Here is a 13076-nt window from a genome sequence, read left to right on the forward strand (position 1 = left end):
GGTTGGCCATGAGTCCCTCTTGAGTCTTGCTGGGGTGTTAGTAGGAGCCAGGTCAGGCTCCCTGCCTGGAATGTGGGGCTGCTCTGATGGTGCTGGCAGAGGGGAAGCAGAAATCACTTCTGGTAGATCAGCATGGATGCAATGGGAAAGGAAAAGCTTGGGAGGACAGTGAGATACCTTGGGATGCAAAAGGATCTCACAGTATTGTGGTGCAAAGCCTTTCTCCAAAGAGTTGTTGGGCTGCCTTGTGCTCCTAAGAGTAAATGTATAGTGGAAAAGCGTGCTCTGAATGTCCCTTAATGCTCTTCTGTGGCCCTGCGTGACTACTGGTGTTCACTTTTTTTCCTTGCCTACAGTGCCTCTGACCATCATGGGGGATGCCAGCATGGAACTGAATATTTCCCCTCCTGACAACACTTCACAGCAAGACTCCTTCTTCAGCATGACGGACGTGTTTCTCATCTCGCTCATCACCGGCCTTTTTACTTACTGGTTCTTCTTCCGCAAGAAAAAGGAGGAAGTCCCAGACCTCCCCAAAATGCAATCAGTGTAAGTAATAACTCTCAGGCAGCACGGAGTGAGTGTAGCTTTCTGTCTTGCTTGTGGTGGGTCCTTGGAGGCTGTGTGGGAAATTCGGTTGGATTCTGGGAGGTCCTCAGGTGATGCGACTTAGTTCCAAAGTGCATTTCTCTCCCCTCCTGTTTCTTCTGAGCTGTTCACTTTGCAATGCAGAAATCCCTGCGGAAGGGCCAGGCTGCAGTTCTGCTTTGCCCCACCGTGTGGCCCATATCAGTAATTTGCCTTTCCCAAGCAAGGCAAGAAAAGCCAAGCCAGAAAAGCTGTTGGCTGTACTTCAAAACTCGTAAGGATTGCCTTGGCTATTCCCTGTGCTTTCGGATAAAAGTCATATTTAGATAAATGTGGGGAAAGGTGGGCTTGCTCTTAAGCAGGTTTCCTATTGAAAATCTTATCTACCCTCAGCTATGAAGAGAAGAAATAGTCGTGGGGAGCTGTGAGAGAGTTCCTGGGCATGAGTTGCTTGGCAGCTCTTGTGAAACTTGCTTTGATGCCAGGTTACTGCAGCAGCAGGAGACTGGATTTGGAGAAGTCCTTGTTCCACCCTGTCTTCTGCAAAGGGCTTAGAGGCAGGAGTGAGCCACGTTGGTGCGATCTGGGTGCATTGGCTCATTGTCGCAGTCACATACCAAACTTAACATCAATTTTCTGCTGGGCTCTTTAGCTCATTCCTTCCATTTCCTCAGGGAGCATTGGTGAGAGCAGTAAACAAGTTTGAAACCCGCTGCAGCGCTATAGGAGCTGGTGTTGTGGAATACCTTTCCCTTCAGTCTCCTGGGATCTGTTCCCTGCAAGGGTGCAGTTTGCCCCAGAGAGAAGGCCAGCCTCAACCTTAGCCCAGCTCTGCGCTTTCCAGTATTAGGCCTTTGCAGAAGATAGCCACACAACAAAGGTGAATCCTCTGGGTTTGTAAGGCTGGCTGCAAATTCACTGCAGGCCCCCCCAGTCCTGAGTCATTGGTTGTGGGGCCATGCCACGAGGAGGGGAAAAGTGATGGCCGACTGCTTGCAGTAGGTTCAAGATTTAACGCATGCAGTCGCACCAGCGAGGCGTCCTGCATTGAGTGGGTTTCTCCCCATGGCACTTAGTGAGTGCTGCTTTGGTAAGAAATACCTGTCAGTCCTTCATTTCGAAGTGTTACAGCCTGGTGTGGAAAGAAGCTGTGGCAGGACCTGTCTGCAGGCTGCTCAGACCAGGGTGTTTGGTGATAAAAGAAGGCATTTCAGCAGGGGATTGGTGCTCCTGTTACCCTCTTTGTAAAAGCTACATCAAACACGGCAAGCGGTTGTGGGTCTTATCTCAGACCTGTCCATCTACCTTATGCTGTTCTCAGTTTTCAGGGCTCATTGTCCAGTGTTTGTGTTGTAATTCAGGTCATAATTGAAAAGGAGCAGGTTTGGTCGCATTATTTCCGCTTTGTGCAGATCTGGTGGCAGAGGTGGCCCTCTCCTCTGCTTGCAGAGCCCTCTGCTTGAAGGAAAGCCTGGGATGGATACCAGGTCTGTTGTGAATCCCCTGGGTAATGGGAAGAGTAGCGTGCAGCTCAGAGCCAACCCTCAGGTGGGCTGAACGCACTGCTGTTGCAGGTGGATGGAAAGTAAGTTTTCTGTCTGAGAGGGGTTTATAAAGGAGAAATATCCCTGGCTGAGGACCTTTGGCAAAGCTCGTGCATGCAGACAGGTGCCTGCAAGGCTAGTAGCAACCCGTCTCTCTATGCCTGCTTGGCTTTATCTTGGGAATTTGTTTTGTTGGATTGGTCAAATACTTTCTCTCTCGTGCCTGCAAGAGCAGGAGGCTCCAGTGCACTGTGTGTATTGGTGTGTGCGGTTGCCTCTGGAGATCGTAACAAGAACGGCTGTGTTGCGATGAGAACTAAGCTAGCGGGAGAAATGGCACTATCAATCTGAAATTAGATCTTGACACGACGCAGATCAACTCAGAGAGCTCCCGTGCTCACTGTCCTTGTGACTGTTTCCACTTAGCACATGCAGCTCTTCCAGAGGCTGTCGTGACCTTGCAGAGAAGTCACGCTGCAGAGGGGCTCGCGAACCCCCCCGGGTGTGTGTTACCACCTTCTGCCGCTGCGGGACCTCAGCGCGTGGGCTTCTGTCTGAGGCTGGCTGGAGGTTTTGGCTTTGAGCTGACTCACGGTGATTTTGCCTGTGTTTCCTGCGTGGGGTCCGTGCTGCCTTCTCCGTCTGCGTGGGAGGTGGCTGGCAGGGAGCACTGTGCAACTGCTCCTTGGAAGAGCAGCACCTCCCATCACCAATAACCAGTGGGGAGAGGCAAGATTGTTCCAGACCTTGTCTGATACGATTGCATTTTGGAAAAGTGACAGCCAGGCAGGTGAAGAACAAGAGGAAGCTTTGAAGTAGTTTTTCCCCGTACATTAAGGCTCTGCCATTGTCTGCTCCAGCCCTGCTGTGGTCGTTCTAGCAAGGTGGCCTGAGGGCAGCGTGGGACCCCTAGGCCAAGGCTGTGGCTGGTGGCACATCCATCCTCTGGGACGGAGACAGCAACTTCCTGCAGCTTTTGCAGCATTATTTTATGGGACACTTGGAACTGGGTGGGGAATGAGTGAGGAAAACAATCTTATTCGGCCCCGGGTTTCCTTCCCTCCTGTCATCCTTGAGTCTGGGGTGGAGTTTCCTTTCCGGTGAACAAACAAATCTGCAAGATACAGGATCACACTGTCAGCTATTGCCCGTGGGTAGCAAGCTGGTCCATAGGCAGACAGGGAAGCTGTCCCGGACCCATGAAGGCAGAGGGCCCGCAGCAGGGCTGTCTCTGGCTGAAGTGGAGAGCCTTTACCTTAAGAGGTGTTGCTTTTCTTCAGTACGTTCTCTGCAGCTCTGCTTTGGCTCGTCAAACTGTCCTGAACTGCTTTATCTGATGGTATTGGTGATGGTGTCTTGTTCTGTCACTTTGGCCTCACACTTCGTCTTCAGCCTCGGAAGACTGGAGGATGAAAGTGCTGAACAGCAATTCAGATGCATCACGATGGCTGTGGCTTTAATGGGTTTGTTTGCAACCTGGGAGAGTACAAACAGAGTCTCCGACCTGAACATAGCATCCAGCACCTTGGTGCCCTCCTAGGGTTTTTGGGAGCCACCGCTGAGCAGCACGCCTTGATCAAGCCACGTCAGCTCAGCAGGGTCTCCAAAGGCAATGCCACTGCTGCAGCTGCCCTTGATTGTGGAAGAACAGATGCATGGTCAAAATACCCTGTTTTGGATGACGTCTGTGCTGGGTTCGCTCCATGTGGCTCTGCCAGCCTGCATGGCCTGGGAATGGTCACCATCTTGCCCCGACGATGCGTCTCTGGGTTCACCTACTGCTCAGGTGCTTGCTGATTCCTTACCCTCGCAGCCAAGTGCAGCTGTTCTCCTGCCTGAAGCCCCCAGCGGAGGGGCAGAGCCCAGCATATGCAGAGGCTTGCTGCATACAAGAGGTCTTGTACCTGTGTTGTGTACCGCACATGCGTGGGGCAGGCCGGGATACTGCCGACTGAGGATTGCTTGCATTTTGACCGTTTTCAGGCTTAATTGAAACCACCGGAGCAGCCTTCCCCACAGCCTGCTCTGCAGATGTCATTAGGGAGAACAGCTCTCGATCGCCACACAGCCGTGGCCACCATGCTTCCTTATGGTGGCATTGCTGGGAAATGCACTAATTTGTTTTTATTCTTTGGCTGCGCCGCCTCTGCATGTTTCTCAATCACAGATTTCTTTCCTTTCTTGTGTCCCTGCTCCAGAGTTGTGCAGACTGTTGCCCTGGGGAAACGCAGGCAAGACATCGATTGGTACGCTGTGTGTCACCCCCTCCTTTCTCCCCTCTGTCTTTACCATTGTTTGGGGCAGAAACTGGCTTATCTCTATTCTGCAGCTATAGAGAAATCCATTCCCTGGTGCTTGTAGGGCTTCCTGTGGCAGGAATTGCTCCAACTCCTTAGCCTGATTAGCTCTCTTTGCTGCCTGCATGTGTGGGTGGGTGAGAGAGAGACCATCTCTAATTTAATTTAATAGGATCCTGAAGAGAACAAACTCCTTTGAGCTGCCTCTGTAATGGCACTGCCATAGTTACCCGTAGCGCTGCTCACGTAGTGTCTGGAATAGTTTCATTCAGCTACAGCGTCGACTTTTTTTTTTTAAAAAAAGAATATATATAAAAGCAGCTGTGATATAAACAGTTTCCAAGGTAACAAGGCTGGGGGAGGGTTTTGTGTCCCGTCCCCCTGCTCCACGCGGATGGGAGAGGGACGTGTGCTGCGGAGGATCCTGGGAGGCTTCATTCTCCACTCCTAATTCCTTTCTGCCACTGCTGCCAGATGTTGCAGTTTCTCAGGACTGCGCGGATCCACTTGGTAACTTCCAAAGCCCCGCCACGAGGATCTGAGCGGACAGGACCACTCCTGCTATGACCCGTGCCGGGACCTTTTGTGCCGGCTCTCTTCTCCTTAACAAAAGGCTGACGCTTGGCTTTAATGCCCAGGAGGAGCAGAATGGAAAGGCCTGCGTGCGTGTTGCTCCAGAGTTAAGTTAGATCCGTCCCCCCACACCTCCCCTTGCAGACAGACACGGCTGCCCTGCGACTCTTTGTCTGCCTTTTCCCTGCCCCGACCATGGGCTGCATGTACTCGGCCCCGCAAGAAGAGGCGGCTGTGGCAAGGTGAGTTAATCTGCCCGGCAGGATCGCTCTGACTCGGAGCATCGTTCCTGCCACCCCAAGGCTGGGCGGAGTGGGGTGCCTCTCCCTGCTGGGGCAGGAGGAGAAGGAAGGGGAGAGGCTCTGCTGCTCCAGAGGAGACCTTGCTGTCAGCGCTCGGTTTCTGTGAGACATCCAGGCAGCGTTCTTACTTCTGGATGTACGTGTGCTTTTGGGAGGAAAGCCACAGGCATGGGAGCTTTCTGAAGGAGAGGAGTTTGGCTGAGACGGAGACTTTGATATCGTTGCTGAGCTGTCGGTAACTTCCTCCCCCTTCCTTTTTTTCCTCCTGAAATCAAAGTGACAGAGAGCCCTGGGAGTCTCTTGCGCTGTGTGCTCTCACCAAGGGTGGTCAATCTGTACAAGCTAAAGACTTGCTCCAACAATGGAGTTAATCCCCTTTCCCCACCCGTCACTTCTTCTAACTCTCTTAGTCGCTACCCTGAGCTATCTAAGCTGTGAGAGCAGTCGTTGCTGAAAACACGCTTTCTCTTCTAAGTATTCCTGGCTGAGTAGTGAAAATGAGTGTCATGTCTGTCTTCAGTGTCCGTGTTTTTCTGCAGCTCAGATTTTTAAGCCACCCCGATGAACCAGTTTCAGGGACTTGTGTAGCCTTTTTTTCAAAAGCCAGACTCATTATTTCTCCTGTGTCTGAGCCACAGACTGTTCTGAGCCACAGTGCTTCAGTGCAGGGTTGCCTCCTTTGAACATGGACGAGCTCCATGTGCTGCACCCTTTTCTCTTCCAAAGGGAGCTTGCTGAAAGGATCTAAAACTTTTTTTTTCCCCCTCCTTTAGAAGCATTTTGTTTAGCAGTTGACCCAACAACTATTTTAATTGGATCTTATTTGCAGAGGGCAGTAAACCGGAGAGGTTGACCAGGGAGCCAAAAGCTCAGTGAGAGCTGAGTCTGGTGAGCGGGCTGGGGGCAGGTCTCCTGAGCCCCTGTCCCGACGGTAGCACGGGCTGGGTTTTGGGGCTGCTCTCAAAGGGACTTGTGATATCCCTGTCCCCAACAGGGAACAAATGACATCACGGGGAGACGGTGAACTGTGAGAGAGCGAAGCGGGGGGTGTGAAGCAGCTCTCTCCTGGGAGCACAGCTGCCTTGGGTAGCTTTTTGGGGTAGGTTTGCTTGTTTTCCGTGCATGCTGTATGAGACTGCGTCGGTGCACAGCACCGTCAGCCCCAGTTATGGAGCTCCTTGATACCTTTGGGTAGAAAGGGGTGCTTGAAGTTGTGCTTTACTGAATGTCCCCCACCCTGCTGCGCTGTGTGTGTGTGTGCTCTCCGCAAATGTCTCAGCACATCCGCAGAGATCCCTCCCTCTGGGCTGCAGAGCTTAGGAAACTGTTAGTGAGCTCTGCACATTCTCACATGGGCTGGAGCCAAAACCATTTGTTTTTTGCCTGGAGGCTTCTCTCTTCCCACAAGAGACCCAGCCTTGCATTCTTCCATTGTGAAAGAGAAACGGGAATGGGTCCCACGTTCCTCCTTCCTGCTACTGAAGCTCCAGCAGGCAAGACAGCAAGTGAGCTCCTGGCACTTCTCCTCCTGCCTTGAGGAGACCCCAGTGACTCATCTGACTGTAGCTAGAGCCACCTCTGCTTGTGGGACTCCCAGGGTCCCCAGGGCTGGGTTGCTTTCACCCTGTGACACTGAAAACCCATGGGTGTGCTTAGGATGGCAAAGCTCTTCTGGCTCCCCGCCTAGTAGGGTAGCCATAGCCCTGTGAGTCTCTGCCTCAACATTTCTGATGCTGCTGTGGTTTGTCCCTCTTTTGAGACAGACAACTGCCTCCCTGTGATAATTCCAACTCCCTCTGTGCTGGAGATCCGTGCTGGGGATGGAATGAGCACGGGAATGAGCCCTGTGGGACCTCAGGCAGAGGTTGCCTTGCTGGAGGCTCTGTGGGTCTGATCAGCTGCATCTGTCTGCCCTGCGGGGCTCTCCGGTTCTGGGACTCATGTCCGGCATGCTGTTTTGAGGTCGGAACAGCTGGTGTTTAGCCCTGTCTGACTTCGAGATATGGTTTAGTGATGGTTTTTGTCAGAGTTGGGTTGATGCTTGGAGTAGATGATCTGAAAGGTCCCTTCCAACCTAGGCGATTCTATGATTCAAGCTTGGGGAATATGCCCCGGGGGCATGGCTCAGGACCCATTCCCTGCCTGTCCGCTGTGGTGGTGGGGAAGCAGGGAGCTCTCTGTTCCCTTCTCTCCCACTAAAGCTCGGCCCCTGAGATTTAGCTGGAGACCTGCTCTTGCATCGTGGCTCTACGAGATCCTTGTAACCTGCTCAGCTGTGAAACCTCTCAGGGTGGTTGATAAAGGTTTCCTGACACCTAGGGCTGAGTGCCTGGTTTCTGCCTGCGGGGGGATTTACCAGTGGAGGTAAGGCAGGGTGTCAGCTATTCCCCTGTGCTCTGAGAGTCTCTGGTCCGGGGCTGTGTGCAGAGGAGAAGCCCCACAGCAGAGTGACGGGCATCCCTGGGACAGGGTAAGTAAGAGTGGTCGGTGGGGACTTGCACCCCTTTGGACAGCCTTCTGAGATCTGGGACGGTTTGGGGGCTGCTTTTTCCCCACTTGCTTATTCCTGACCTTAAATAATGAACATGCTCATCTGAAAGGCGGTTCCTCCTGTCTTTCAGAGCAGCTCCAGCGAGAGATAGCAGCTTCATTGAGAAGATGAAGAAGACGGTAAGCTGCTTGCTCTGGCTACATGGGGTGCTGGGAAGGTGGGGGAGCTCTTGTCCTTCCTGGTTTCCTCTGGAGACTGCCTAGCTGTCAGCAGGGGGACTGGTTTGGATGGAGACATGTCTGCTGCAAAGAGCATCCAGAGGAAGGCTGTGTGGGCAGGCAGGAATAGCTCTTTCAGTCTGTGCCTGAGAGTCGTTCTTAGAGAAGAAGTTAAAGTGAAAATTTGGTGCAAAAAAATAAGTGTAATGTGAGGTCAAAGTCAGGAGGGAAATGGCAGAAACTTTAAAGTCATTGGCTGGCGGTTGTTTATCTGCGTGGTTTGTTCCCAAACTGTTGCTCTGGAATGGGAATTGTACACAAAGCTAGCAGCTTTTGACTCTGCTGGACTGGACGCAAGAGGAAGCAGAGGAAGAAGCAGGGGCTGGATATATTTTCCGTTTTACTTCCAAGTAGCTGGCTGGCAGCAGAGCAGGAGCTCCAGTGCTTAGGCGCTTTCCCAAAGCTTAAGCAAGTCTGCTTTCTCATCCAGGGAGTTCCCTGTTTCCAGGAGTCCTGCTGCAGCCTTGGGGCTGAGAATAAATCCTGAGGGTTTATTCTTTGCTTTGGGTTTTAGTCTGACCTGAGTCACCTCTCCGAGATTGACAAGTTATGTTCTTATTAACAGTTTAGCCTTGAGTTTTCTGCCGCAAACCCAGCGTGGAGTCCCATACGAGTGCAGGCTCTGAGTTGCCTTTAGGTTGCAGTTCAGCATTTCTGTTCCCAGGCGTTTCCTTTGTCTCTGACAAGATGCGTTTCCTCCATGCATTTGCCAAACGAGTAATCGCCATTTAACAGAGTTTTCTTTTTCTCTCCAGGGGCGAAACATAGTGGTTTTCTATGGTTCCCAGACGGGTACAGCGGAGGAGTTTGCCAATCGCCTTTCCAAAGATGCTCATCGCTATGGCCTCCGGGGCATGGCAGCGGATCCAGAGGAGTATGACTTGGTAATTTAGCTGTGAGCAGTCTCAGGATAGCTAACATCCTTTCAGTGTCCCCTAAAAAACCACAAAGGACCTAGCCAAGGGACAGTTGCCCTATTAGTAGTGTCATTTAGGGGAGAAAAGGAAATTGGATTGCCCTGAGAGATGCAGGTGTTGGGCTTGATCCTTGCCAGTCAATGGATTTGGGGTGAACACTGCAACACGATTGAAAGAGGAAGGTAGCCTGGAGTGTTTGGGATTGGGAGTCATCTGTTGGCAGCATGAAACTTGCTCTGTGTTCCTTGTGTAGTTAGCATTAAACCCATACTGCCGCAGTCTTGCACAGAGGCATCGGCAGGTTGCGCTCCAGAGTGACCAGCAATCCTGGGCCCTTAAGACCTTGTGTTGAAAATCCCATCGCTTTTCTGGTGGGGCAGAAGTATTGACTTGCAGTCCAGTGAGAGTGGTTAGCTCTATTTCCCCTGACATTTTGGGTGGATTTGGCCTTTTTCAACCCCTTTTGTAATCCGCTCTTTGACATTACGTGGTGCTGTCCTGCACAGCAGGGGTAGCTGCATTGTAGGAACAGGCTTGCCCAGTAACCACGTTGTGGGATTCTTGAGGGTTTATTCTTTCCTTTGGTTGTAGTCGGACCTGAGTCGCCTCTCTGAGATCGACAAGTCTTTAGCTGTGTTCTGCATGGCCACTTACGGCGAGGGTGATCCCACGGACAATGCCCAAGACTTCTACGACTGGCTGCAGGAGGCTGACGCTGACTTGTCAGGTCTCCGATATGCAGTAAGTGGCTCAATTCCAGTTTATGTTGCATTTGGTCAGGAAAGTTGGAAGGCCTCCACTGTGCCTGCATGTGGCTTGGGTAAAGGCACAACATGATGTCTGTGCCTTGTACGCCTGTGTTGGATGCGGTCCCCGTTGTCTTCCTCTACAAGCTTTGTGGACACTTGCAAACATAGATCTGGGGGCTTTAAATGCAGATGTCGGAGTACTCTCTCCACTCCCTAAATCACAAGGGTTTGCTGGTGATGTCTTGCCACAAACAGCCCAGCAGGCATTGAATACAAGGTCTGTAAATGAGTTACAGGCTGATGCTGCTGTTCAGAAGCTAATTGAGCAGCCCTGGGCCAGATCTTCTCCCGCAAATTAAATCACTTGGAGGAGCGTGTAGCTCTTTTCCTGTGTTGAGCTGAATAATTGGCTGAGATACAACCACCTCACCTAAACCCCGGCCAAATTCCTTAGGCAGCATAATAATTGCAAATGAGGAGAAAATCCAGTGCTGGAGATGTTAAGCTGCTCTGTATAAAGCAGTGAGCAAAGATTTGCCAAGCAGTTTGTGGGAGGCAAGGGACAGCAATTAGTCTTCAGGCAGTCCAAGCTCTTACTGGTCCCTTGAGGAGATGGTGCAGGCAGCTCTTGTACGTGCGTCCTCTTGACGTGCCGGGGACCTGGCTCCAGGGAGGTGGTGGTGCCTTCTGACCACACTCTCCAGTGGTAGCCTCTTACTCAGAGGGTCCACAAACAGCTGATGGGGAGCTGTGAAAGGTCTTGCTGTCTGGCTTCCATGTTCTTTCTTCAGCATCCTTTGCTGGGTGCTACTACCAGAGGATGCTGGTTGAATTGGAAAAATCCAGCCCCTGCTTCTCCATGCTTAATCAGCGTTCCCTTCCAGGTCTTTGGGCTGGGCAACAAGACTTACGAGCACTTCAATGCCATGGGAAAGTATGTGGACAAGAGACTGGAGGAGCTTGGAGCCCAGCGTATCTTTGAACTTGGGCTAGGAGACGATGATGGCAAGTGAGTAGCGTGGCTTGAGAGGCTGGTCAGAGCTGGCTAAAGCATCGTGGAAGGGACTTTGGCAGGGAGTGAGCTCTACTACTAAGGCAGAAGTAAACTCCAGAGGGCTGTCTGCTCTCTCTCCTACGAGCAGATCCCTGTACACTTAGAACATCCTAGGGGATCCTGCGCCTGGTGAAATCCCACATCAGCTTTAAATGGCCATAGTTGTGTACCTGGGGAGGGTTAGCCGCCTCTGCTTCTGCTGCTAACCCAGCCTGTCTGGATAGGCTCAGTCATCCCTGTGCAGGAGACAAGCTCCATCTTGTGAACTGTTTGTTTCATGGAGGAAGGCAGCAATTTTCCTACTTAGACAATGATGTGATTTTTTGGGGGGAGTTCTTTGGTTTTTGTTGTTTTACCTCTCTGTGCTCACCTGAGCATCCTGCTGGTAGCAGCTTAATCTGGGAAATTACATCAACCAGTGGCTTTGCCTCTAAGGGCTGCAAGGTGTGATGAGATGGATGTGCTGTGTGCGGGAGGCTCTGAGCCCAGAAAAATAAGCATTGCCATGGTAGAATCTGCCTTTTAGGAAGGTGACCTAATGCCAGGAGTGGGCAAGGGGGAGCTGAGTTGGGTAAAGACCAAGCCTGAAAAACAAAGCCTTCCTTGGCAGACCTGGTGAAGGGAGGGGTGGCTGGTATAGCAACAGTTCCCTCCCACCCACTTAATGATCTGAAGATGTTCTCCTGATCTGTGGGAGGTACCAAAACTGCCTGGGTCCAAGCGCAAATGCCTTTTCCCATGGTGTAGGGAGGAAGTCCGTAGGGATCTCAAATGGCTCCTCTGGGAATGCCCCTTTGCTCCCCCTTGGGAAGGTTATCGAATCTTTCTTTTGCCCTGGCTAGCTTGGAAGAAGACTTCATCACCTGGAGAGAGCAGTTCTGGCCAGCGGTGTGTGAGCATTTTGGGGTGGAGGCGACAGGAGAGGAGTCCAGGTGGGTATGGGAGCTGGTTCTTTTGGGTGCCAGAGAACGTGGCCACCTTTGGCTGGTGGCTGTGCTGTCAGCCCTGAGCTGCTGTCCCTTTTCTTGTGCGCTTCCTCCCCTTCCAGACTTCAGAGGGGTATGTGGAGTAGAACAGTGAGTGGGGCTCTCTGTACTGAGCCTGTCCCAGTGTGAATCTGACCCCAGCTCTGGATTTCTGTTCTGGATGGGTGACGAGATGGGTTCGATTCCTTTGTGGTTGGCTTTCCTGGGTGTGATGCTCCCAGCAGAGTTGATGTTTCCTCTTGGTTTGGGCTTTCTGCATGGTCTGCCTGTCCCCTGTTCTCTTGAGAGGGGTGGAAGTTGCACTTGTTTTTGGGCTGCAGTAAATCCAGCAAAGCAGATGATGGTTCCAACTGTACCTTGTGATTTCCGGTTTGACTCTTTTCTCTCCCCCTTCCTCCTCTAGCATCCGCCAGTATGAGCTGGTGGTGCACACAGATGTGAACATGAACAAAGTCTACACTGGTGAGATGGGTCGTCTCAAGAGCTACGAGAACCAGAAGCCGTAAGTGCCAAACCACCCTGGGCAGAGTGTACGTGGGCCAGGCTTTGGCTGATGGATCCTTGATGTTTCTAACAACACCCACTATGCGGGCAGTGTCATTTCTGTAATGCAGCCATATGGCAGGTCTCTGCCCAAGAAAAATGGGCTCAGGTCTCCTCTGGGACTCTCAGGCGTTCCCCAGTTAATGAATCATTAGTGTTTGAGAAGGTGGCAGCGCTCACGTGTGCTGCTTGGCTTGTGCATTTGCAGTATCTATCTTGAGGTCACTCAGAGCCTTTCCTTGCCCAGGGTAGCTAATGCCTGGTGGTTGCTTGTAGTATTGTTAGCTGTGTAATTTAATTCCAGCCTGAAATATTTCTTTGAGATGGGACAGTCCCTCCGATCTGTTTTTGCAGCACGTGTTCTTAATGGTACAAAAGCTGTTGACTGCTGGGCTGTGCTCAGAAGGAAAATTACCTGTTTTCTGTGCCAGTGTGAGTAGCAGCAGGATCATAATTTAGTTTGTGCTGTGGTGTGTTTTGAAACACGAACAGGACAGCCTTGTGCTCCAAGCGTGGGAGCCTGCTCTGTAGGCAGAGGGAACATGCCTGGATACCAGCAGCACTGTGAGCCTGCAGGAGAGTAACCCAGAGGGTCCTTTTCTTTCCTTCCAGACCATTCGATGCCAAGAACCCCTTCCTGGCGCAGGTTACAGAGAACCGCAAGCTGAACAAGGGTGGAGAGCGACACCTTATGCACCTGGAGCTGGATATCTCCAATTCCAAAATCAGGTAGTTCCCCATGGGCAAACTGGTC

The 13076-nt window shown here is 51.8% G+C and overlaps 1 protein-coding gene across 4 annotated transcripts in view; it reads left to right on the top strand.

Moving 5' to 3' along the window:
• The window catches only part of LOC128912517 (NADPH--cytochrome P450 reductase), a 31118-nt gene that overhangs the window by 12387 nt on the left and 5655 nt on the right, over positions 1-13076 (top strand). For 3 of the 4 annotated variants that reach the window (XM_054208562.1, XM_054208563.1, XM_054208561.1), the window contains 8 exons: positions 357-549; positions 7926-7974; positions 8829-8957; positions 9582-9731; positions 10624-10748; positions 11636-11725; positions 12183-12281; positions 12935-13051. In XM_054208562.1, the coding sequence (XP_054064537.1) occupies positions 371-549; positions 7926-7974; positions 8829-8957; positions 9582-9731; positions 10624-10748; positions 11636-11725; positions 12183-12281; positions 12935-13051 (938 nt within the window). In that variant the 5' untranslated portion in view covers positions 357-370. Of the gene's footprint in view, positions 1-356; positions 550-573; positions 5245-7925; positions 7975-8828; positions 8958-9581; positions 9732-10623; positions 10749-11635; positions 11726-12182; positions 12282-12934; positions 13052-13076 lie in introns of those variants that run through there. The other variant, XM_054208564.1, reaches the window with a different exon arrangement.

This window comes from Rissa tridactyla, chromosome 7 (genome assembly GCF_028500815.1).
Source record: "Rissa tridactyla isolate bRisTri1 chromosome 7, bRisTri1.patW.cur.20221130, whole genome shotgun sequence".
NCBI classification, from domain to species: Eukaryota; Metazoa; Chordata; class Aves; order Charadriiformes; family Laridae; genus Rissa; species Rissa tridactyla.